The sequence below is a fragment of the Muntiacus reevesi genome, chromosome 15, assembly GCF_963930625.1.
Source record: "Muntiacus reevesi chromosome 15, mMunRee1.1, whole genome shotgun sequence".
In the NCBI taxonomy this organism is placed as follows: domain Eukaryota; kingdom Metazoa; phylum Chordata; class Mammalia; order Artiodactyla; family Cervidae; genus Muntiacus; species Muntiacus reevesi.
In genome coordinates, this window is record NC_089263.1 from 55,345,825 (window position 1) to 55,369,804 (window position 23,980).

The following is a 23,980-nucleotide window of genomic DNA, read 5'->3' on the forward strand; positions in this document are numbered from 1 at the left end:
GTGACAATATATAGCCCTGACGTACTCCTTTTCCTATTTGGAACCACTCATTGTTCCATGTCCAGTTCTAACTGTTGCTTCCTGACCTACATATAGGTTTCTCAAGAGGCAGGTCAGGTGGTCTGGTATTCCCATCTCTTTCAGAATTTTCCACAGTTTGTTGTGGTCCACACAGTCAAAGGTTTTGGCATAGTCAATAAAGCAGAAATAGATGTTTTTCTGGAACTCTCTTGCTTTTTCGATGATCCAGCGGATGTTGGCAATTTGATCTCCGGTTCCTCTGCCTTTTCTAAAATCAGCTTGAACATCTGGAAGTTCCCGGTTCACGTATTGCTGAAGCCTGGCTTGGAGAATTTTGAGCATTACTTTACTAGCATGTGAGATGAGTGCAATTGTGCAGTAGTTTGAGCATTCTTTGGCATTGCCTTTCTTTGGGATTAGAATGAAAACTGGCTTTTTCCAGTCCTGTGGCCACTGCTGAGTTTTCCATATTTGCTGGCATATTGAGTGCAGCACTTTCACAGCATCATCTTTCAGGATTTGAAATAGCTCAACTGGAATTCCATCACCTCCACTAGCTTTGTTTGTAGTGATGTTTCTAAGACCCACTTGACTTCACTTTCCACTGCTCCATTTCTTCGAATAAACGCTGGGCTGGAAGAAGCACAAGCTGTGGTTTTGATTTGCATTTCTCTGATAATGAGCGATGTGGAGCATCTTTTCATGTGTTTGTTAGCCATCTGTATGTCTTCTTTGGAGAAATGTCTGTTTAGTTCTTTGGCCCATTTTTTGATTGGGTCATTTATTTTTCTGGAATTGAGCTTCAGGAGTTGCTTGTATATTTTTGAGATTAATCCTTTGTCTGTTTCCTCATTTGCTATTATTTTCTCCCAATCTGAGGGCTGTCTTTTCACCTTACTTATAGTTTCCTTTGTTGTGCAAAAGCTTTTAATTTTCATTAGGTCCCATTTGTTTATTTTTGCTTTTATTTCCAATATTCTGGGAGGTGGGTCATAGAAGATCTTGCTGTGATTTATGTCAGAGAGTGTTTTGCCTATGTTCTCCTCTAGGAGTTTTATAGTTTCTGGTCTTACATTTAGATCTTTAATCCATTTTGAGTTTATTTTTGTGTATGGTGTTAGAAAGTGTTCTAGTTTCATTCTTTTACAAGTGGTTGACCAGTTTTCCCAGCACCACTTGTTAAAGAGATTGTCTTTTTTCCATTGTATATCCTTGCCTCCTTTGTCAAAGATGAGGTGTCCATAGGTTCGTGGATTTATCTCTGGGCTTTCTATTCTGTTCCATTGATCTATATTTCTGTCTTTGTGCCAGTACCAGACTGTCTTGATGACTGTGGCTTTGTAGTAGAGTCTGAAGTCAGGCAGGTTGATTGAGGTACCCTTACACGCCAGTCAGGATGGCTGCTATCCAAAAGTCTACAAGCAATAAATGCTGGAGAGGGTGTGGAGAAAAGGGAACCCTCTTACACTGTTGGTGGGAATGCAAACTAGTACAGCCACTATGGAAAACAGTGTGGAGATTTCTTAAAAAACTGGAAATAGAACTACCATATGACCCAGCAATACCACTTCTGGGCATACACACCGAGGAAACCAGATCTGAAAGAGACACGTGCACCCCAATGTTCATCGCAGCACTGTTTATAATAGCCAGGACATGGAAGCAACCTAGATGCCCATCAGCAGATGAATGGATAAGGAAGCTGTGGTACATATACACCATGGAATATTACTCAGCCATTAAAAAGAATTCATTTGAATCAGTTCTAATGAGATGGATGAAACTGGAGCCCATTATACAGAGTGAGGTGAGCCAGAGGGATAAAGAACATTACAGTATACTAACACATATATACAGAATTTAGAAAGATGGTAATGATGGCCCTATATGCAGGGCAGAAGAAGAGATGCAGAAGTACAGAACAGACTTTTGAACTCTGTGGGAGAAGGGGAGGGTGGGATGTTTCGAGAGAACAGCATGTGTATTATCTGTGGTGAAACAGACCACCAGCCCAGGTGGGAGGCATGAGTCAAGTGCTCGGGCCTGTTGGGCTGGGAAGATCCAGAGAAATCGGGTGGAGAGGGAGGTGGGATGGGAGACCGGGATGGGGAATTCATGTAACTCTATGGCTGATTCACATCAATGTATGACAAAACCCACTGAAAAATAAAAAAAAAAAAAGAATAAGAAAAAAAAAAAAAAAAAAAGAAGCACAAGCTGGAATAAAGATTGCTGGGAGAAGTATCAATAACCTCAGATATGCAGATGATACTACCCTTATGGCAGAAAGTGAAGAGGAACTAAAAATCCTCTTGATGAAAGAGGAGAGTGAAAAAGTTGGCTTAAAGCTCAACACTCTGAAAACTAAGATCATGGCATCTGGTCCCATCACTTCATGGGAAATAGATGGGGAAACAGTGTCAGACTTTATTTTTTGGGGCTCCAAAATCACTGCAGATGGTGATTGCAGCCGTGAAATTAAAAGACGCTTACTCCTTGGATGGAAAGTTATGACCAACCTAGATAGCATATTAAAGAGCAGAGGCATTACTTTGCCAACAAAGGTCCGTCTAGCCAAGGCTATGGTTTTTCCAGTGGTCATGTATGGATGTGAGAGTTGGACTGTGATGAAAGCTGAGCACCGAAGAATTGATGCTTTTGAACTGTGGTGTTGGAGAAGACTCGAGAGTCCCTTGGACTACAAGGAGATCCAACCAGTCCATCCTAAAGGAGATCAGTCCTGGGTGTTCATTGGAAGGACTGGTGCTGAAGCTGAAACTCCAATACTTTGGCCACCTCATGAGAAGAGTTGACTCATTGAAAAGACCCTGATGCTGGGAGGGATTGGGGGCAGGAGGAGACAGGGACGACAGAGGATGAGATAGCTGGATGGTATCACTGACTTGATGGACATGAGTTTGGGTGGACTCCGGGAGTTTGTGATGGACAGGGAGGCCTGGTGTGCCGCGATTGATGGGGTCACAAAGTGTCGGACACGACTGAGCGACTGAACTGAACTGAACTGAGCTGACTTTCTCTGGCTAGATGTAAAGCATCTTTAGATTGTGCTGGAGACTCCCAAACGAGTGCTTGGTCCCCAGCAGCTCTTGAATAAACACTTACTGAATTATTGAACATATCAGCCCACCCATCTTCTATAGATTAAGTAATCGGGTCTCCTCCCCTCCTTACGATAGCTATTTGTCATCCTTTCTTTCTGCAGGTGCCAGAGATTTGGCCTTATTTTCTCTCTCTCTCTCTCTCTTTAAAAATAGCTGTCAGTTACTATTCTGTTTTTCTCCTGGGTTCTTAGCTTCCTGGATTGGCTGATATGTAAACCTAGTTCTCTTAGCCAGTCCCTTTCCATTGCTATGTCATATATCTGTGTATTTTTTTTAAGTATTTTAAATGTATTTTTTTTTTTGCTGCTGTTAATGGGAACATTAAGAAGAATAAAGGGAGATATTACAATGTTTTCAGGAATCTTCCAAGTTTATAAAGTTATTCTTGAACTCATGTTTTATGTACCTTTCAATATTCCTGTTATAGCTCAATATTTAGGGCAGATGATAATCTTCCCTTTTACTCTTTGCAAAACACTGTAGAACAGTGATTTTCAAAAAAATCTTTTTTACCATGATTCACAAGTAAGGAATACATTTAAAAATTGTGACCTAGTGTATACATATATGTGCTTGTGTGTGGGAATTAGTATATATAATTGAAACTAAATTTTAGCAATTATTATCCTTCTATATATATTAAATTAAAAACATATCAAAGTTAACATGCAATATTATCCTGTTAATACTGAAATATAATATGGAAAAAATCCCGAATAAAGAATACATAAACAAAAATAAGGAAAAATTTATTAATGCAGCAGGTGTGTTTGCTCCTTGATAAGTTCATTCTACCCTAGAACAAGTGAGGAAAACACTCATCTTGTATACTGTTGTGAGACTTGATGTGGGCTGTCAGGGAGAGAGGAAAGGTTAGAGTAATTCTAAGACATGTCCATGGAGAAGCAGAGGGCAGTTTATACCTCCGTGGGTAAAAAAAGGAAGGGGAGTCATGAGCTCAGGTTTTCATATGTGAAATTGAAGAACCATTCAAAATGAAATGCTCTCTTTATAAGTTGTGGTACTTCTGTAGTCAGAAGATTGTCTCCTCTTCACAATGTGTGATACTTTCTGCTTACTATGTTGACATAGCTTTGGGATAGTAAAAGATGGATAGTGGAAATTATCAGTAAAAGAACTAATTATAATGTGAATATTGCTAAATAATTTGTGTGCACATTTTTCTCTTGCAAAAAAAAAAAAAACAAAACATGAGGTTGCCCAAGTTCATGTCCATTGGACTACAAAGAGATCAAACCAGTCCATCCTAAAGGAAATCAATCCTGAATATTCATTAGAAGGACTGATGATGAAGCTCCAATATTATGGCCACCTGATAAGAATAGCCAACTCATTAGAAAAGACCCAGATGCTGAGAAAGATTGAAGGCAGGAGGAGAAGGGAACTATAGAGGACGAGACCATTGGAATGCATCACTGACTCAGTGGGCATGAGTTTGAGCAAGCTCCGGGAGATGGTGAAGGACAGGGAAGCCTGGCGTGCTGCAGTCCGTGGAGTCGCAAAGAGTTGGACACGACTGAGAGACTAAACAACAAATGTTCATGGCATCGGTGATGCCGTCCAGCCATCTCATCCTCTGATGCTCTCTTCTCCTTCTGCCCTCAATCTTTCCCAGCATCAGGGACTTTTCCAATGAGTTGTCTGTTCGCATCAGATGACCAGAATACTGGAGCTTCAGCATCAGTCCTTCCAGTGAATATTCAGGGCTTATATTCCTTAAGATTGATTGGTTTGATTTCCTTGCTGTCCAAGGGACTTTTCAGGAGTCTTCTCTAGCTCCACAGTTCTAAAGCATTAATTCTCTGGCGCTCTGCCTTCTTTATGGTCCAGCTCTCACAACCATGCGTGACCAGTCTTCTGGGAAGTCTTCTGGGAAGACTATAGCCTTGACTATACCAGCCTTTGTCGGCAGAGTAGTGTCTCTGCTTTTCAATACACTGTCTAGGTTTGTCATCACTTTCCTGCCAATAAGCAATTGTCTTCTGATTTCATGGCTGTAGTCACCATCCGCAGTGATTTTGGAACCCAAGAAGAGGAAATCTGTCACTGCTTCTACCTTTCCCCCTTCTGTTAGCCATGTAGTAATGGAGCCGGATGCCATGATCTTAATTTTTTTAATATGTAGTTTTAAGCCGGCTCTTTTACTTTCCTCCTTTACCTGCATCAAGAGGCTCTTTAGTGATTATTTAGTGATTAATATCACTAAATAGTTTGTGTGCACATTTTTCTCTTGCAAAATTACCAACTTGAAGACATTTTTAGGCTGCCAGTCCAACCACTTATACTGGATGAACGATGATCATAACTGGTATAATAGCTTGAGAGTATTGTGGAAGTTTTTCTCTATAATCTTTAGTAGGATGACTTTGGGGAAGTCACATTTTTTTTCCCCTTGGGACTCGGTTTCCTCAACTTTCAAGTAAAAAGGGAACCTTCTTGCACTGTTGGTGGGAATGTAAATTGTTATAAATACTGTGGAAAACAGTATGCAGATTCCTTAAAAAACTAAAATTAAAATCTACCGTATGACTCAGAAATCCCACTGCTGGGCATATACCCCCGAGAAAATCATAATTAAAAAAGACACATGCACCCCCAATAGTCATTGCAGCTTATTTACAATAGCCAGGAGATGAAAGCAACCTGGCTGTCCATTGTCAGGTGAAAGAATATAGAAGATGTGGTACATATATTTAATATACAAAGGAATATTAGTCATGAAAAAGAATGACATTGGGTGATTCGTAGTGATGTTTATAAACCTAGAATCTGTCATACAGAGTGAAGTCAGTCAGAAAGAGGAAAACAAATACTGTATTTGTTTAGGCAAATACATTATATTTAATACATTATATTTTAATATATGCCAATATATTAAGGAATATATATGGAAGCTAGAAAAAATGGTATGGATGAACCTATTTGCAGGGCAAAAATAGAGATGCCGCTAGAGAGAATGGACTTGTGGACACAGTGGGGAAAGGAGAGGGTGGGACAAGTTGAGGGTACAGTTGACATATGTACAGTTCCATGTGTAAAATAGTTAGTGGGAAGCTGCTGTTTGCCATTGGGAGCTCAGCTTAGCGCTCTGTGATGACCTCTAGGGGTGGGATGGAGGGTGGGAGGGAGGCTTACGAGGGAGGGAAGATACGTATACATATAGCTGATTCACGTGTTGTACAGTAGAACTACTACAACGTTGTAAAGCAGTTTTACTTCAATTAAAAAATCATACTAAATAAATATATTGTATATATAGTATCAAGAATAGCATGATAGTATATATGAAGCATCTTGCCTGACACATAGACCCTCAAATGTTTTCTTTTGCCTTCCTCTGGTGCTATTAAAAATATAATTCGTTTCTCTGTGATTCTAAGCATGATGACTGTAAACAGAGTTGAATGGTTCTCTAACTTTGCAAGTTCTTTTACCTGATGTTTTGTAGATGTAACATTATTAAGGATTCAGTTTTATAGTACAACATGAAAATACACATTTGAAAAATTCTTGATGTTGTAGATTGATATTGATATCTTCTGCTTTAGATTCAGTCATCTTTGTCTTCAAGGGAAGTTTTGTCTTCTTGGACGTCCTCTAAGCTAATCATTTTAAAAATTTTGTTCTTTACATTGAAACAAACTTTAATTATTTTGGGTAAGGAAATGAATATCGACTATGTCCAGTTTAGTTTTCTTTGGGAACTCAAAACATGGCCTGAGTGACATCTGTTTCACTGTTACAAATCTAAACACAGTAGTAGCTGCTTATATGTTGTATTTGGGGTTTTGAAATGAGAACTGCAGTGAACCTAATCTAGATGGCGAGCTCTGTATGTACAAATCATTTAGGATCCTACACATAGTCAAACAGTTACCAGAGTTACAGTTCTCAGGTTAATTTAGTAGAGACTGTTATGTGGTCACCTTTGGATAGCATCTGCTCCCTCCCCTTCTTCGTTTTCACATTGGTTTAGGGTTCGGTAAACGGTGCAGGTTGTCTAGCTCATTCTTACCATATGATTAGAATTTTTAGCATGTGAATCTGTATTCCTCTTTAGATTTTGAGCTCTGACAAGGTTGAAACAAGGAATAAGAATAGAGAAAGACAATATTGTCAGTATCTAGGTCTGTTCTAACATGCAGCTTATTCTTTGTGGGCAAGGGCATGGGTTTCATGGACTAGCACAGACAAGCCTCATTTTTGGAGACCTAAAATAATGTTTCTGAAAGTGCTTTAGGCAAATATGATATACTAAGAATTTCTGGTCCTTTTCTTGATCTCCCACAAATTGGTTAGCATTTTGTTTGCTTCTCACATCATTGAGGACTGGCTTTTTTTTTTTTTTTTTTTTCCGAAATTGTATGTTTTTTAAAAGTACCATTATTGTGCAGTTTTATCTTTTAGTGCTACATAGCTCGTGAGCAGGAGTGGGATAGAAAAAAACAGATGGATACGTTTGGTATTAACTGAGTGCACAGATTGGAAGAGAGGCAGTGTGTGTGATGATCAGTGCATTGCTTTTGGAGTTGTACAGTCTGGGTAATGTTGGGCAAGTACTTTCATCATTCTAAGCCCTGATTTCCTCATCTCTGGAATGGAGCTAGTGAAAGGGAAAGTGAAAGTTGCTCAGTCATGTCTGACTCTTTGCCACCCCATGGACTATACAGTCCATGGAATTCTCTAGGCCAGAATACTAGAGTGGGTAGCTGTTCCTTTCTCTAGGGCATCTTCCCAACCCAGGGATCAAACCCAGGTCTCCCGCATTGCAGGTGGATTCTTTACCAGCTGAACCACCAGGGAAGCCCAAGAATACTGAAGTGGGTAGCTTATCCCTTCTCCAGTGGATCTTCCCAACCCAGGAACTGAACTGGGGTTTCCTGCATTGCAGGCGAATTCTTTACCTCTTTACCAGCTGAGCTGTGAGGGAAGCCCTCATACTTCTAATAATACATCTCAAGTAAGATGTTTATTAGCATAATGCCTAGCATATAATATATTAGATACTATTTTTATTGTTGTAATTAGGAGAAGAATTGAAGAAGTAAGATTATTGGTGAGAGTGTAATTGAAGTAATAGGGAGGATCAGACTGCCAAGGAAGAAAGTGACACTAGGAGGAATGTTAGAAACTGGAGAATAAGTAGGAAGTGAAGGGATTAGAAATGTGATAAGGGTAAAAGATGGATTTAGTAATCGAAAATTAAATAAGAGGTTATGGGCAACAAAGGAGATCACAGAATTTGAGATTGTAGAGATGGACATTTCTGGGTAATGCTGTGATCCAGCCTTTGACAATGGTTGCTGATGTGGAGACAAATTCTCTTTAAATCAACATGTATTTTTGGAGCCCTTACTGTGTGCTAGATACTGTGCTAAGCATTGGGGAAATGTAAAATCTGAGCCAAATCTCATTGTATTGGGGGGGGGGGGGCAAAACTAGCTGTTTCTCATTCAGCTGAATGAAGTTGCCCATGACAGTGGCAGAACTGGGATGACAACGAAGACTGAGAAACCTTCTATTTTACCGAAAAATGCTTGAGTGGATTGACTTATTTTTCATTGGTTTAACATATTACTATAAAAGGCTCTCTGAAATAGGTGCATTCCCTCAATGGGAATAAAATAATTAGTAGCATTAATTTAAAAGATAACTGTCCTAAATTTATTTATTTCACTAGGTCTTTTTTTCCCCTCCCTATCTTTCCTTTATAGCCACTAGTGTACAGCTTAGATGATTGACCCAGTTCTTTTTAGTTCTAGAGGAGTGGTTTGTAGAGTGAGTGGGATTGTGTCCTTCTTGTTTCTGAATAGGTATCCTAGAAAAGGAACATGCCCCAAAGAATAGCACAGTTAGGACAGAAAATAGGAGCTCATGTTGTAGCCAGGAGGATTGTTCCCTGTGCCTTTCAGTTGGAAGTTGTAGACTTTGAAGTGTAGGAAGCTTATTTTATGGAAAAAAAAAAAAAGTCTAGTATTGATCAGCATTTATTTTAAAATTACATATCCCATATCACATAGCAATAAACTGAATTTTATATTGTTGACTTAAACTTATGCTGGTTATTGTCTGGGTTCCTTCCATTTGGTGATGGTAGCATGCATGCATGCTCAGTCATGTCCGACTCCTTGCAACTGCATGGACTGTAGCCTGCCAGGCTCCTCTGTCCATGGGATTTCCCAGGCAAGAATACTGGAGTGGGTTGCCATTTCCTTCTCCAGGTGATCTTCCCCACCCAGGGGTCGAACCGATATCTCCTACATTGGCAGGCAGATACTTTACCACTGATCCGTCTGGAAATCCTGATGGTAGCATAGATCCACATGTGTTTGATAGAGATTATGATAATTATAATTTAAGAGTGCTTTTTCTATTTTTTCATGTTCTATTTATAGTAAGCAGTGTCACTACAGGTTATCATGTGCTTTTCTAATATCTTACAGCTGTCAAAGCTGAATGACAGTCTGTGTGTTCTTTCTATTACTGAGTAACATGCTCATTTCCTTGGAAGCCCAAAGGGTTTTTTTTTTAAGTTCTGTAACATGTCTCAGTGTTGGTTATACTAGTTTTTCTCAGGTATATGGTGTGCTCTTTTGAATCTTTTTTTCAAGTAATTTTTTTTTTTGTTTTTGATCGTTTCCTTGCTTTGCTTCTTTAGGGACTACTATTAAAAGTATGTTGGATCTCTTATATGTTGAGTTGGCCAAAAAGTTCTTTTGGGTATTCCATATGCTATTATGGAAAAACCACACTGAACCCAATATATGACTTTGTCTCAAGTCTTTTAAATCTTTTTTAATTTAAAATTTTTATTCTTTTTTAAAAAAGTAATTTATGTATTTCCAAAAAATTTGGAAAACTCAGCAGTGGCCACAGGACTGGAAAAGGTCAGTGTTCATTCCAGTCCCAAAGAAAGGCAATGCCAAAGAATGTTCAAACTACCTCATGACTGCACTTAGCTCACACACTAGTAAAGTAATGCTCAAAATTCTCCAAGCCAGGATTCAACAGTACATGAACCATGAACTTCCAGATTTTCAAGCTGGATTTAGAAAAGGCAGAGGAACCAGAGATCAAATTGCCAGCATCTGTTGGATCATAGACAAAGCAAGAGAGTTCCAGAAAAGCATCTACTTCTGCTTTATTGACTATGCTAAAGCCTTTGACTGTGTGAATCACAACGATCCGTGGAAAATTTTGAAGGAGATGGGAATACCAGACCATCTTTCCTGCCTACTGAGAAATCTGTATACAGGTCAAGAAGCAACAATTAGAACTGGACATGGAACTACAGACTGGTTCCAAATTGGCATAGGAGTATGTCAAGACTATATATTGTTACCCTGCTTATTTAACTTATATGTAGAGTATGTCGTCTGAAATGCTGGGTTGGAATCAAGACTGCAGGGATTAGAAATATCAATAACCTCAGATATGCAGATGACACCACCCTTGTGTCAGAAAGCGAAGAACTGAAGAGCCTTTTGAGGAAAGTGAAAGAGCAGAGTGAAAAAGCTGGCTTAAAACTCAGCAATCAAAAAATGTGATACCATCACTTCATGGCAAATAGATGAGGAAACAATGGAAACAGTGACATACTTTATTTTCTTGGGCTCCCAAATCTTTGCAGATGGTGACTGCAGCCATGAAATTAAAAGACGCTTGCTCCTTGGAAGAAAAGCTATGACCAAGCTAGATAGCATATTAAAAAGCAGAGACGTTACTTTGCTGACAAAGGTCCATCTAGTCAAAGCTATGGTTTTTCCTGTAGTCATGTATGGTTGTGAGAGTGGACTATAAAGATAGCTCAGTGCCAAATAATTGATGCTTTTGAACTGGGTGTTGGAGAATACTCTTGAGAGTCCCCTGGACAGCAAGGAGATCAAATCAGTCAATCCTAAAGGAAATCAATCCTGAATATTCATTGGAAGGACTGATGCTGAACCTGAAACTCCAGTACTTTGGCCACCTGATGCGAAGAACTGACTCACTGGAAAAGACCCTGGTGCTGGGAAAGACTGAAGGCAAGAGGAGAAGGGGATGACAGAGGATGAGATGGTTGGATGGCATCACCGACTCAATGGACATGAATTTGAGTAAGCTCCAGGAGTTGATGATGCACAGGGAAGCCTGGTGTACTGCAGTCCATGGGGTTGAAAGAGTCAGACTGAGCCTCTGAACTGAACTGATCAGTAGTGTATATGTGTCATCCCAATTTCCCAATTCCCCCTCCTGTTTATGATTTTTCTTTTCTTTTTTTTTTTTCATTTATTTGAGTTGCAGGATATAAAATTAACACACAGAAATCACTTGCATTCCTATACACTAACAATGAGAAAACAGAAAGAGAAATTAAGGAAACAATACCACTCACCATTGCAACAAAAAGATAAAATACTTAGGAGTATATCTACCTAAAGAAACAAAAAAACATATACAAAGAAAACGATAAAACACAGATGAAAGAAATCAAAGAGGACACAAACAGACTGAGAAATATACCGTGTTCATGGATTGGAAGAATCAATATTGTCAAAATGGCTATACTACCCAAAGCAATCTATAGATTCAATGCAATCCCTATCAAGCTATCAACGGTATTTTTCACAGAACTGGAACAAATAATTTCTCAATTTGTATGGAAATACAAAAAACCTCAAATAGCCAAAGTAATCTTGAGAAGGAAGAATGGAACTGGAGGAATCAACCTGCCTGACTTCAGACTCTACTACAAAGCCACAGTCATCAAGACAGTCTGGTACTGGCACAAAGACAGAAATATAGATCAATGGAACAGAATAGAAAGCCCAGAGATAAATCCACGAACCTATGGACACCTCATCTTTGACAAAGGAGGCAAGGATATACAATGGAAAAAAGACAACCTCTTTAACAAGTGGTGCTGGGAAAACTGGTCAACCACTTGTAAAAGAATGAAACTAGAACACTTTCTAACACCATACACAAAAATAAACTCAAAATGGATTAAAGATCTAAATGTAAGACCAGAAACTATAAAACTCCTAGAGGAGAACATAGGCAAAACACTCTCTGACATAAAATCACAGCAGGATCCTCTATGACCCACCTCCTAGAATATTGGAAATAAAAGCAAAAATAAACAAATGATTTTTCTTTTCTAGTATATGGAAATATAGTTGACTTGTATATTGACCTTGTATCCTGCCACACTGCTAGACTCATTATTAGTTCTACTAGCTATTTTGTACATTACAGTTTCACCTCTTCCTTTGCAATCTGTAAGCTCTTTGTTTCTTTTTATTGCCTATTGTGCTGACTCAAACCTTTAACACAACGTTGAATTTTAGAAGCAGTAGATTCGAACATTCTTACCTTGTTCATGATTAGTGAGAAAACATACATTCTTACATGGTTAAGTATGATGTTAGCAATAAGTTTTTCGTTGATACCCTTTATCTGGTTAAAGAAGTTCCCTTCTATTTCTAATTTGTTGGTAGTTTTTTTTCTTAATTGGAGTATAGTTGCTTTACAATGTTGTGTTAATTTCTGCTTTACAACAAAGTGGAGCACTTATACATTCATATATATTCACTCTTTTTTAGATTTCCTTCCTGTTTAGGTCACCACAGATCATTGAGTTCCCTGTGTTACACAGTAGTTCTAATTAGATATCTGTTTTATACATAGTAGTGTATATATGTCAATCCCAATCTCCCAATTCATCTCACCTGTGATAGTTTTAAATCATGAATGAATGTTGTATTTGTCAGATTTCTACATCTGTTGAGGTATTCATATGTGTTTTTAAAAAAGTATTGTCACATTGATCTTTAAAACATTTGCTTTTTATTTTGAGATAATTATAGATTCAGAGACAGTTGTAAGAAATAATAGAGTTAGCCAGGTCTGCTTCATCCACATGGCTGTTCTCTTGTTCTTTGTACATCCCCTGCTCTACCAGTCCCTGCTTCAGCTCTACCCTGCTCTCCTGACTGTGCTTCCGCCTGCTGCAGCCAGTGATTGTTCTAATCCGTAAGCCAAAATGGCTCCACGCCCTAGTTTTATTCAAGGGAGACATCTGCCCTTGTGATGGTGGTTAACTGAGGGGCTGTGAGGGAAGTGTCCCAGCTGCTGCTTTCCCTGGTAACTGAGGAGCCAGTCTGCTGTCAGATCCCCCTCTTACTGGTAGCCCCTTTCCAGGAAAAAGCAAAGATTGCTACCATGCCCTGCCTGCCATCTGCTGTTAATGGTGGAGTGTTGCTCCAGGACCCTTGGTTTCAGCCGTGAACGATCCCCTATCCAGTAAATGTCTCTGTCCCTATCTCTGGGCTTTTTCTTCTGTCTTGAGGCTGGGCAACTTCAAGGTTTGTTGGCCTGTGGGGTGCCGCCCAACACTTCTGTGTTAATATTTGAAAAGCTGTAGCATGGTACACAACCAGGATATTGACATCAATACAATCAAGACAGGTAGGCTTTCCACCACCCAGAATCCTGCATGTTGCACTTTAGTAGTCATGTCTTTTTCCTCTTGCCCCCCGCCGCAACTCTGGAAATCACCTAATCTTTTCTCCATTTGTATAATTTTGCTGTTTCAAGAATGTTATATAAATAGAATTATGCAGTATGTAACCTTCTGGGGTTGACTAGTGCTTCATTTGCATAATTCTCCAGAGATTCATCAGGTTGTTGCATCTGTCAATATTTTTTGTTCCTTTTTATTTCTGGGTAGCATCGTGTAGGTATGGATGGACTACAGTGTGTTTAACCACTCACTCGTTTAAGGATATATAGGTTGTTGATATTTTTTTGGAGCCGCTCAAAACATTCATCCACAGGTTTTTGTATGAACGTAAGTTTTCATTTCTTTGGGATAAATGCTGAACAGTACAATTGCTGGTTGCATGTTTCATTTTCTAAAAACCTGCCAGTTTTTTCCTAGAGTGGCTGTACCAGTTTGTGTTTCCACCATCAATGAATGAATGAATGAGTGTAGTGATATTTCATTATGGGTTTACTTTACCTTATAGTTAACAATATTGAACTTTTTCATGTGCTTATTTACAGTCTGTGTATCATCTTCATATAAAAGTCTCTTCATTCTTTTTTCCCATTGTCTAACTGGATTGTGTGCTTTTTTTTTTTTACTGTTGAGTTTGAGAGTTCTTTTTATATTCTAGATATTATTCTTTTGTCAGACATATAGTTTACAAATATTTCTCCTCCTCTATGGCATGTCTTTTATTTTTATTTATTTATTTATTTATTTTAATTTTTCAGTGGGTTTTGTCATACATTGATATGTATCAGCCATAGAGTTACACGTATTCCCCATCCCGATCCCCCCTCCCACCTCCCTCTCCACCATGTCTTTTAACTCTTAACAAAGTCTTTCACAGTGCAAAAGTTTTTAATTGCAATAAAGTCCAATTTATCAATTTTTCCTTTTATAGATCCTGCTTTCGATGTCAAATTTAAGAGCTCTTTGCCTAATCCTAGATTTAGAGGATTTTCTCCTGGGTTTTTAAAAAGTTCTTATAGTTTTACATTTTATAGATTGATTTTACTGTGAGACTTAGGTCAAGGCATTTTGGTTTTATTTTTATTGGAGGTTTGGGGGGTTTTTTTGTTTGTTTTCTGGCTTACGGGTGTCTTCTTGCTGTTCTAGCATGATTTGTTGAAAAGGCTGTATTTCCTTCTTTCCTTCACTAAATTGCCTTTGCACCTCTGTCAAAAATCAGCTGTACATGTTTGTGGAGTGTGTATATATGTGGAGGTTGTTTCTGGGTTTTCTCTTCTGTTTCATTGATTTATGTGTCTATTCCCCTGCCAATACCATGCCATCTTGGTTACCGTAGCAATATAATGTCTTAAAATTGAATAGACAAATTCTTCCCACATTATTCTTTTTCAAAATTGTTTAGCTATTCTAGTTTTGTTGCCTTTCCGTATACATTTTAGAAAAATATTGTTTACACCCCAAAAGTCTTGTTGGGATTTTGATGGTAACTGTATTAACCCTATACAGCAATTTGGGAGAATTGACATCTTCATTTTGCTGAATTTCTCAATCTGTGAACATAGATTGTTTTTCTAATTACTTAGGTCTGCTTTGATTTTTTTAACATTGTGTTTTCAGCATACAAGTCCTGTGATTTTGTTAGTGTTTCATTTTTGAGGGATTGTAAATGGTATTTTGTTTGTAATTTCAGTGTTCTTGTTTTGAATTTTGTCAAATATTCCTTCTGCATTGATACTTTTGATATTTTTCTCCTTTAACCTGTTAATATGATGGATTACACTGATTTTGAATATTGAACTAGCCTTGCATTCTTGCAGTAGATCCCATTTGATCATGGTGTATAATTATTCTTTTAATGTATTACTATGTTTTATTTCTTAATATTCTGTTAAGGATTTTTGCATCTATATTCATGAAGGATATTGTTCTCTCTGTGTTGGTATTTTAATCTTCCTAGGTTTTGTTATCAGTATAGTAAGAGCTTCTTAAAGTGCTTTCAGAAAGTATTCTTTCCCCTTCTGTTTTCTGAAAGAGAATGTGTAGAATGGTATTAACTCTTTATTAAATGTTTGGTAGAATTCTCTAGTGAAACTATGCGAACCTTGAGATTTTTCTAGGAGTTTTAAAATATGAATTCAATTTCCTTAATAGTGGTAGAACTATTCAAATAATGTATTTTGTATTGGATAAATTGTGGAAGTTTGAGTTTTTTGACAGATTGGTCTATTTTGTCTAAGTTTTCAGTTTTATGTGTGTAGAATCACTTATAGCATTCTCATATTATCCTTTTTGATATGTACAGGGACTATGGCAATATCTCCTGTTTCAGTTGTGACATTGGTAATTTGTGTCTTCTCTCATTTTTACTTTGTCAGTCTTGCTAAAAGTTAATCAGCATTTTTGATCCTTTAAAAGAACCAAGTCTTTGTTTCATTTATTTTTTCTATTGTTTTCTGTTTTTATTCCTTTGCTTGCATTGTGACTATTTTGTACTCAAGATGAAAAATTAGATTACTAATTTGAGGTTTTTCCCTCTTTTCCTCTTTCCTTTCATAAATGTATACATTTATTATTATAAATATCTCTCTCTGTAGTGCTTCAACTGTGTCCCATAAAATTTTATATCTTGTATTTCATTTTCACTCAATTCAGTGTATTTTTAAAAATTGTCCTCTTGGACACGGTTATGTAGAAGTGTGTTGTTTCATTTCCAAGAATTTGGAGAGCTTTCTGTTATCTTTTTATTATTGATTTCTAGTTTGATTCCATTGTGGTCAGAGAGAACTCTTTGTATGAGTTCAGTTTTTAGAAGTTCTCTTTTATGGCCCAGGATGTGGTTTTTCATGGTGTATGTTCTTTGAGCACTTGAAAAGAATGTGTATTCTACTGTTGTTGGCTGGAGAGTGTTCTATAAATGTTAATTAGATCTTGTTGGTTGTTGTTGAGTTCTATGTCCTTGATGATTTTCAAGTTCCATCAGTTGTTGGGAGAGAAGTATGAAAGTCTCCATCTAGCTGTGTATTTGTCTAGACAACTTCTCCTTTTAGTGTAGTTTTTGTTTCAGATTATTTTGCAATTATGTTTGATGTTTACACATTTAGAATTGCTGTGTCTTCTTGGTAGATTTCCTCTTTCATCATTTTATCATCAATGTCCCTGTCTATCTTTGATGATTTTCTTTACAAGGGCGTTGACTTTATCTGACCTTAATTTGGCTACCACCACTTTACTTTGGTCTATATTTCTGTGTTATATCATTTTCTGTCCTTTACTTTCAACTTGCTGATATTGTTATATTTGAAATTAGTTTCTTATGGCTGCATTTAGTTGAGTCAGGTCCTTCAATCCATTCTGCCAAACCCTGTCTTTTAATTGGTATAGTTAGATCGTTTACCTTTAATGTAACTATTTATTTAGGGTCTTAAATCTATCATTTAATTTTTTTCCCCTGCTTTTATTTCCATGAAATATTTTGTCTTCCTATCTGTGAGGTATTAGTGATCATATATTTTCCTAATTGCAAAGTAAGTAAATAAAATTTACTGAATGTTCACATTAAATATTTGTGACATCAGTTCATGCAATGAGTTATCCATTCATCCATCCTTTTAAGATATTTTTGCTAAGCATCTACTTTGGGCCAGGCATTGTCAGATGAAACATTACTTTTTCAGATATTTCTCTTCTCTTTTAGTTCCTTAGTGGTTTGTTTCTTATCATGCTGTAGTAAATCGTCACAAACTGGATGGCTTAAAACAACAGAAATATATTCTCTCGCAGTTCTGGAGGCTAAAAGTAGCAAGTACTTTTGTAGCAACTAGTAGTTGCTAAAAATAGCATCTGAGTCTGAAATCAGTAGCCACTGAGTCAAAAATCAAGGTGTCGGCAGGGCTGTGGGGAAGAATCTGTGCCTTGTCTGTCCTAGCTTCTGCTGGTTGTCAGCACTCTCTGGCTTGTGGCAACATCACTCCAGTCTCTGCTTTGTGGTCAGATTGCCTCCTATTCTGTCTTCTCTGAATATCTCTTTTAAGGACACTTGTTATTTGCTTTATAGTCTACTGGATAATCCATGACCAGCTCTTTATCTCAAGATCCCTTTTCAAATTAAGAGAGCATTCACAGTTTCCAGGGTTTTGATGTAGATATATTTTATGGGGGTGGGGGGCACCATTCAGCCTGGGCTTCCCAGGTGGCTCAGTGGTAAATAATCCGCCTACCAGTTCAAGGCTGTATATTGTCACCCTGCTTACTTAACTTATATGCAGAGTACATTATGAGAAACGCTGGGCTGGAAGAAGCACAAGCTGGAATCAAGATTGCCAGGAGAAATATCAATAACCTCAGATGTGCAGATGACACCACTCTTATGGCAGAAAGTGAAGAAGAACTGAAGAGCCTCTTGATGAAAGTGAAAGAGGAGAGTGAAAAAGTTGGCTTAAAGCTCAACATTCAGAAAACTAAGATCAAGGCATCTGGTCCTATCACTTCATGGCAAATAGATGGGGAAACGGTGGAAATAGTGGCTGACTTTATTTTCTTGGGCTCCAAAATCACTGCAGATGGTGATTGCAGCCATGAAATTAAAAGACGCTTACTCCTTGGAAGGAAAGTTATGACCAACCTAGACAGCACATTAAAAAGCAGAGACATTACTTTTCCAACAAAGGTCTGTCTAGTCAAGGCTATGGTTTTTCCAGTAGTCATGTATGGATGTGAGAGTTGGACTATAAAGAAAACCGAGCACCAGAGAATTGATGCTTTTGAACTGTGGGGTTGGAGAAGACTCTTGAGTATCCCTTGGACTGCAAGGAGATCCAACCAGTCCATCCTAAAGGAGATCAGTCCTGGATGTTCATTGGAAGGACTGATGTTAAAGCTGAAACTCCAGTCCTTTCACCACCTGATGCGAAGAGCTGACTCTTTTGAAAAGACCCTGATGGTGGGAAAGATTGAGGGCAGGAGGAGAAGGAGACGACAGAGGATGAGATGGTTGGATGGCATCACCGACTCAATGGACATGGGTTTGGGTAAACTCCGGGAGTTGATGGTAGACAGGGAGGCCTGGTGTGCTGCAGTTCATGGGGTCACAAAGAGTCGGACACGACTGAGCAACTGAACTGAACTGAACCAATTAAGGGGTTGGGAAGATCCCCTGGAGTAGGAAATGGCAACCCACCCCAGTATTCTTGCCTGCAAAATTCCATGGACTGAGGAGCCTGACAGGCTACAGTCCGCGGGGTTGCAAAGTGTCAGACATGACTGAGTGACTGAGCACACACACATATGCACATTCAACCAGCTGCAAGCAGTACTTTTATATGCAATTTTATTTTCCCTTTTTTGATCTTCTCCTCACCTTGGCATGGCTCTCCTTTTCCCCTCCCTTCTCTTTCCTTCTTGAATTTTGTCTCTTAAAGTGTTCACTTAGAGAGTGATGAGAATAGTGGAAAGATTGTACTGACCTACATTTTGCAGCCTACCATACTGCAACAGTGGCCCAGTTGAAAAGCATCTGCCCACAATGCATGAGACATCAGAGATGCGGGTTCAATCCCTAAATTGGGAAGATCCCCTGGAGGAGGAAATGGCAACCCACTCCAGTATTCTTGCCTGAAAAATCCCATGGACAGAGGAGCCTGGTGGGCTACCGTCTATGCGGGTCGCAAAGAGTCAGACATGACTGAGTGACTAAACAGAGATACTGCAACAGGGAAAAGACTTTTTTCCACAGCAGGGCAGCTTCATTTAGTCAGAATATGCTGCTTATTAGCAGAATTTACAAAGCACTGAAGGAAATAAATATAATACTTGAAAACACTCTTTAAAAAATCCATATTAAGGTCTTTTTTTCGACTGTGCCACGTGGTACATGAGATCTTCGTTCCCCAACCAGGGACTGAGCTCATGAGCTCTGCGGCTGAAGCATGGAGTCTTGACCTTTGGACCATCAGGGAAGTCCCCTTGTTAAGGTCTTACATATGTGTACTAACAAATAACTCCATTTGGAGGGTTAATTAAAATCATTTTTACTTAAATAAATATTATGGTATCAGTAATTAACATTCAAATTGGTATCAGTTAAGGATAGGTGGAATTTCTTTCTGAGGTGGCACCACATTTAATGACATCTGTTATAGCTATGTTTCAAGTACTAGCACAACTTATGTTGCTTAGCTTATGTTTTAAAAACAAGTAAGTTTTTGCATGAAAATGTTTTTTCAGAAGAACTTGAAGTATTTAGGCCGCTAGAGTATCACAGATTGTTTTGGTAACGCCTTAGTGACCTAATGAATGCTGTATCAAAAAGGTACCATATAAATACACCCTACTGACTTTTAAGAATATAGAGTATGTATATTATATTAAGTTTCTGGCAACTCGGAGTCAGTGGAGTGCAGCAGATAGTTTCATTGTACTAGAAGAAAGTTGTATGATTCTGCTATAGGTAATTTTGTTGCTGTCCCTGTGTTGTTATGATTATTAGTATTTTACCAAAATGAAATTTACCAAATCTGTTTTTATAAAGTATAGCAAACTGGCAGGTCACAGGGAAAAATGAGGTTGAATTTTAAAGTAAGTATTTAACAATGGTCTCAATATTTTTTCAGTAAGATGTGTGTAGATAGAGAATCATGTTTTAGCATAAACATAATTAATATCTCCATGTATTTGTTGTAAGATTTACCTAATGAAATTTCAGCTCTGGCTTAATTTTTATATCTAATTGATGCATTTAAAGTTTAATATTGTCAGAGGTTTGGTGTTCATTATTAAAAGCAGTTGTTTTCAAGTTAATCCCTGCTTTTTACAATGTAAATTATAATCACAAATTTATAGTTACAAATCTTAAATTTGTGTTTCTTTGTAAGTGCTGGTCAGGATATCCAGGGAACAAGCGTGATTGCAAATCTTCCACTTCTGATGCGACAGAACCCTGCTGAGACACTTCGGAGAGTCTTGCCAAAAGTTCGTGTAAGTTGCTGTGAAATAAAATTTGAATTCATCATGTTTTCCCGGTAGTACGTTGTCATTGCCAGGAGAACATTTCAGAGCTTTGGATGGCTGATCTTTTGTATCTAGCCACTGAGTGGAGGAAGTATTATAAATATTTTGAATTATTTTGAAAATATTTAGGAAACTTAGCTGATGGAAATGGAGAAATCTAGATCTTAAACTACAAAGTTTTCTCTAATCATTTTCTCAGTAGAAACATTATGTTTTCAGTAGCTCAAAAAAAATCTTAGTCTTATAAAATCGTAGCAATCTTATTTGGTATTCTGTTGACATAAATATATTATTAATAATATTTCTAGAACATTGATAATACGATTTAACTGATAGTCTTAATAGTCACCTTTTGTTGACTGCTCAAGAATCATCAACTAGAGATTTGATTATGGCCACTGCAGTTTTAGTTTTATATTTAATTGCTTTTTAAATTCCTTCAGATTAGTTTTCCTGTTACTAATAAAATGTTTGATCTACTAGAACTTTCTTTCCTTTATTTAATATTGATTATTAATATGCAATATTAAATATTTGATGCATGCTATTTATTATTTATTTGTACCACATGCAAAGTGTTCTGTAACAGAACTTGAATGAATACAACAGATAATGCCTTTTGGGTCCTTAGGGACTTACCTACTAATGGGGTCAAGGAGGTCACATAGCACTAGGGATTCTGTCTGCGGATAGTGAGTTTTATAGACTTTGCTTTGGCTTTCTGTTTGGATTAACTTTTTAAAAAAATAATTTTAAATTAATTTATATTTTGTTTAAAATACTGTTATGTGCCCTTGGGTTTTATTTTTAGGCATATACAGCATTCTTCCAGTGATGAAAATCAGGGATATGACATGTTATTTTTATAAGTTGCCCACATTTCTATGCAGGCAGTATGGATATATTGTGTGTGTGTGTATATATATATATATATATTTTTTTTTTTTTTTTAACTTAGAGATGTGAATGGAGACAATGCTTTTTTTAGTAGTGCATGTGATTCAAAAGCACATGAAGCTTTTTCATGTCTGTTTTTCCCAGATCATTCTGTAATTTCAGTGGAATTAAGTCTACACAGTCTAAGTTTAATTTCTCATTCAACTGAAGTGATATTAACTGACATAAGTGTGTTAATGTCACCTGGGAATACCAGTTAAACACTTGTAGAAGGGAACAGGTATAGGTCCTCTTGACCAAGGAGTTATTATGCATAAGCAAATTAGATTTATAGCTCAAAATATTGAGCACACTACACTCTGCGTTGAGCAGGCTGAATCTGGGCCAAGAGAGCATGTTGCAAGTTATAAGTTTCATAAAGCAAGAATGAAAGGTGAAGGATAAACAGTGGTGAGCTTTAGAGGTCTCTGAATTATTTTGAAAAAAAATTGTTTGCCGAAGAGTTCACACTAAAGTTAATTAAATACTAACGTCTAAAAAAAATTTAATTTCATAGAAGTGTATAAAGAATATTATATAAAGCATATTTATACACAGAATCAAATGTTTCTGATGAAACTATATAACTGAGTTATAGAGGATAAGATTTTAGTAAGTTTCTAAAGATATTCAGTTTAATTTATAATACAGAAGATTAACTGAATACATGCATATAAGGAAAATGTAAATTAATGACTGTATTATACTAAGAAAATCTTTATTGCTGAATGATTTCATTCATTTCTTTAATCAACAAGCAGCCATTTATTTAGGATGCTCATCTATCTTACCCTTTACTATAAAAGGTAGAAAACAATCCCTGATTTGATTCTGTATCAGGAAGACATAGAAACTATGGAAAACAATGAAAGAATAAGCGTAGGGGATTATTTAATGTGTGATTCTGACTTTACGTAAAAATGCTGATGAATTAAGCAAATGGGAAAGACTTTTTAATGGGGGCAATAATACTGACTTTAATAGAGGGTTTAATGTAAAATATAGGCAGCTGAACATTTAAGCAACCGCACCTCAAATAATAAGACCTATGTTTATGAGCAAATCATTTAAAATCATAATGTTCAGATATTAAGATTTATTGGTACTCATAACACCTTCTTTAATTCTGTCTTGCTTCTGTGAGTGGTGACTTCCAGATGATACAAGTATGACTAAAATCACACAGAGCTGCTTTATTCACTTTTGCATGGCCATACTCTCAGATAATTTTATAAAAAAGCAATCTTGTGTCTCAAAGTGAGCATTTAATAATAATGGCTTCGTAAATATTTACTGAGTACCTCCCACTGTTCTAAGCTCTGAGAAGACAGAGGTAAACAGAACAAGAATTTACTCTCAAGGAAGTTTTTTAGGGGGGCGGGAAACAGACATTAAAATAGTGGGTGAGCAGAAAAAACAGAGTAAAGTTGGAGGGATGTGGGGGGGTTGGGAGTGTGAGGGCACTAACTGAGCATTGGGAGGTCAAAGAAGCATCTCTGAGGAGCTGAAAGCTGAAGGGATGGGATAGGAGGAATAGCCATTTGAGGAGGTGAAAACAAGTGGTCCAGGCAGAGAGAGCAGAAGAGGAGTTGGGGGAATTCAAAGTGGTCGTAAATGTGGTGGAGTCCACTGGGTAAGGGTAGGTCGTGACTTGAAGAGGTTTGAGAGATAGTCAGTGACAGAGCGTGCAAGAGTCATTCTTTCTTTGAACAATGGAAGGCCTTGAAGACTTGAAGCTGGGCAGGACTTTGAGAAGGACGTATCCTGTTGACATTTTGCAGTGATCATTTTGCTAACAGTGTGGAGAGTGGATTGGAGTGGGAGGAAGTTGCAGCTCTAGTCCTTGTAGTATGTGAAGCTGACTTGGCGCAGGAGAGCGAATTAGGACAACAGAGAATGGTGAATATATCTGAGATGTATTTATTGAGATAGAATGAACTTAGTGATGGACCTAATGTGGGAAAAAAAGGAATGACTTCCAGATTTCTGGGTTGTATCTGCTGGTTTTGAGTGTCTTGATTGATAGTTTATTACATCAACAGGGAAAAATAATTTGAATACTTACTAATGGTAATCTTCTTTGATTGATTTACTTTTAGAGAATTTAAAGACATGAATAATAAGTATTTTGTGTAAGAAGTTAATCATTCTCTAGATTCTTTTCACATTTATAACAGTAGTATAAGCAGCTTTTTCGAACTCACGCTGTACTTTATCTTTACCTTGAAGAACATCAGATAAAGTGATGCATATTTTTCTGGCCTTATGTGTTATAAAATTTCACCAAACAAAATATTTTTAATTTTGTTTTTGTTTTGTTGTATAGCATTTGCATTTCATCTTTATAATAATGTATTAACTTAAAATGGCTTTT

The 23,980-nt window shown here is 37.4% G+C and overlaps 1 protein-coding gene across 2 annotated transcripts in view; it reads left to right on the forward strand.

Annotated features, from left to right (window-relative positions):
- Positions 1–23,980, forward strand: part of PPP4R4 (protein phosphatase 4 regulatory subunit 4) — a 55,432-nt gene that overhangs the window by 24,180 nt on the left and 7,272 nt on the right. For both annotated transcript variants that reach the window (XM_065906258.1, XM_065906259.1), the window contains exon 3: positions 20,535–20,637. In XM_065906258.1, the coding sequence (XP_065762330.1) occupies positions 20,535–20,637 (103 nt within the window). The remainder of the gene's footprint in view (positions 1–20,534; positions 20,638–23,980) is intronic.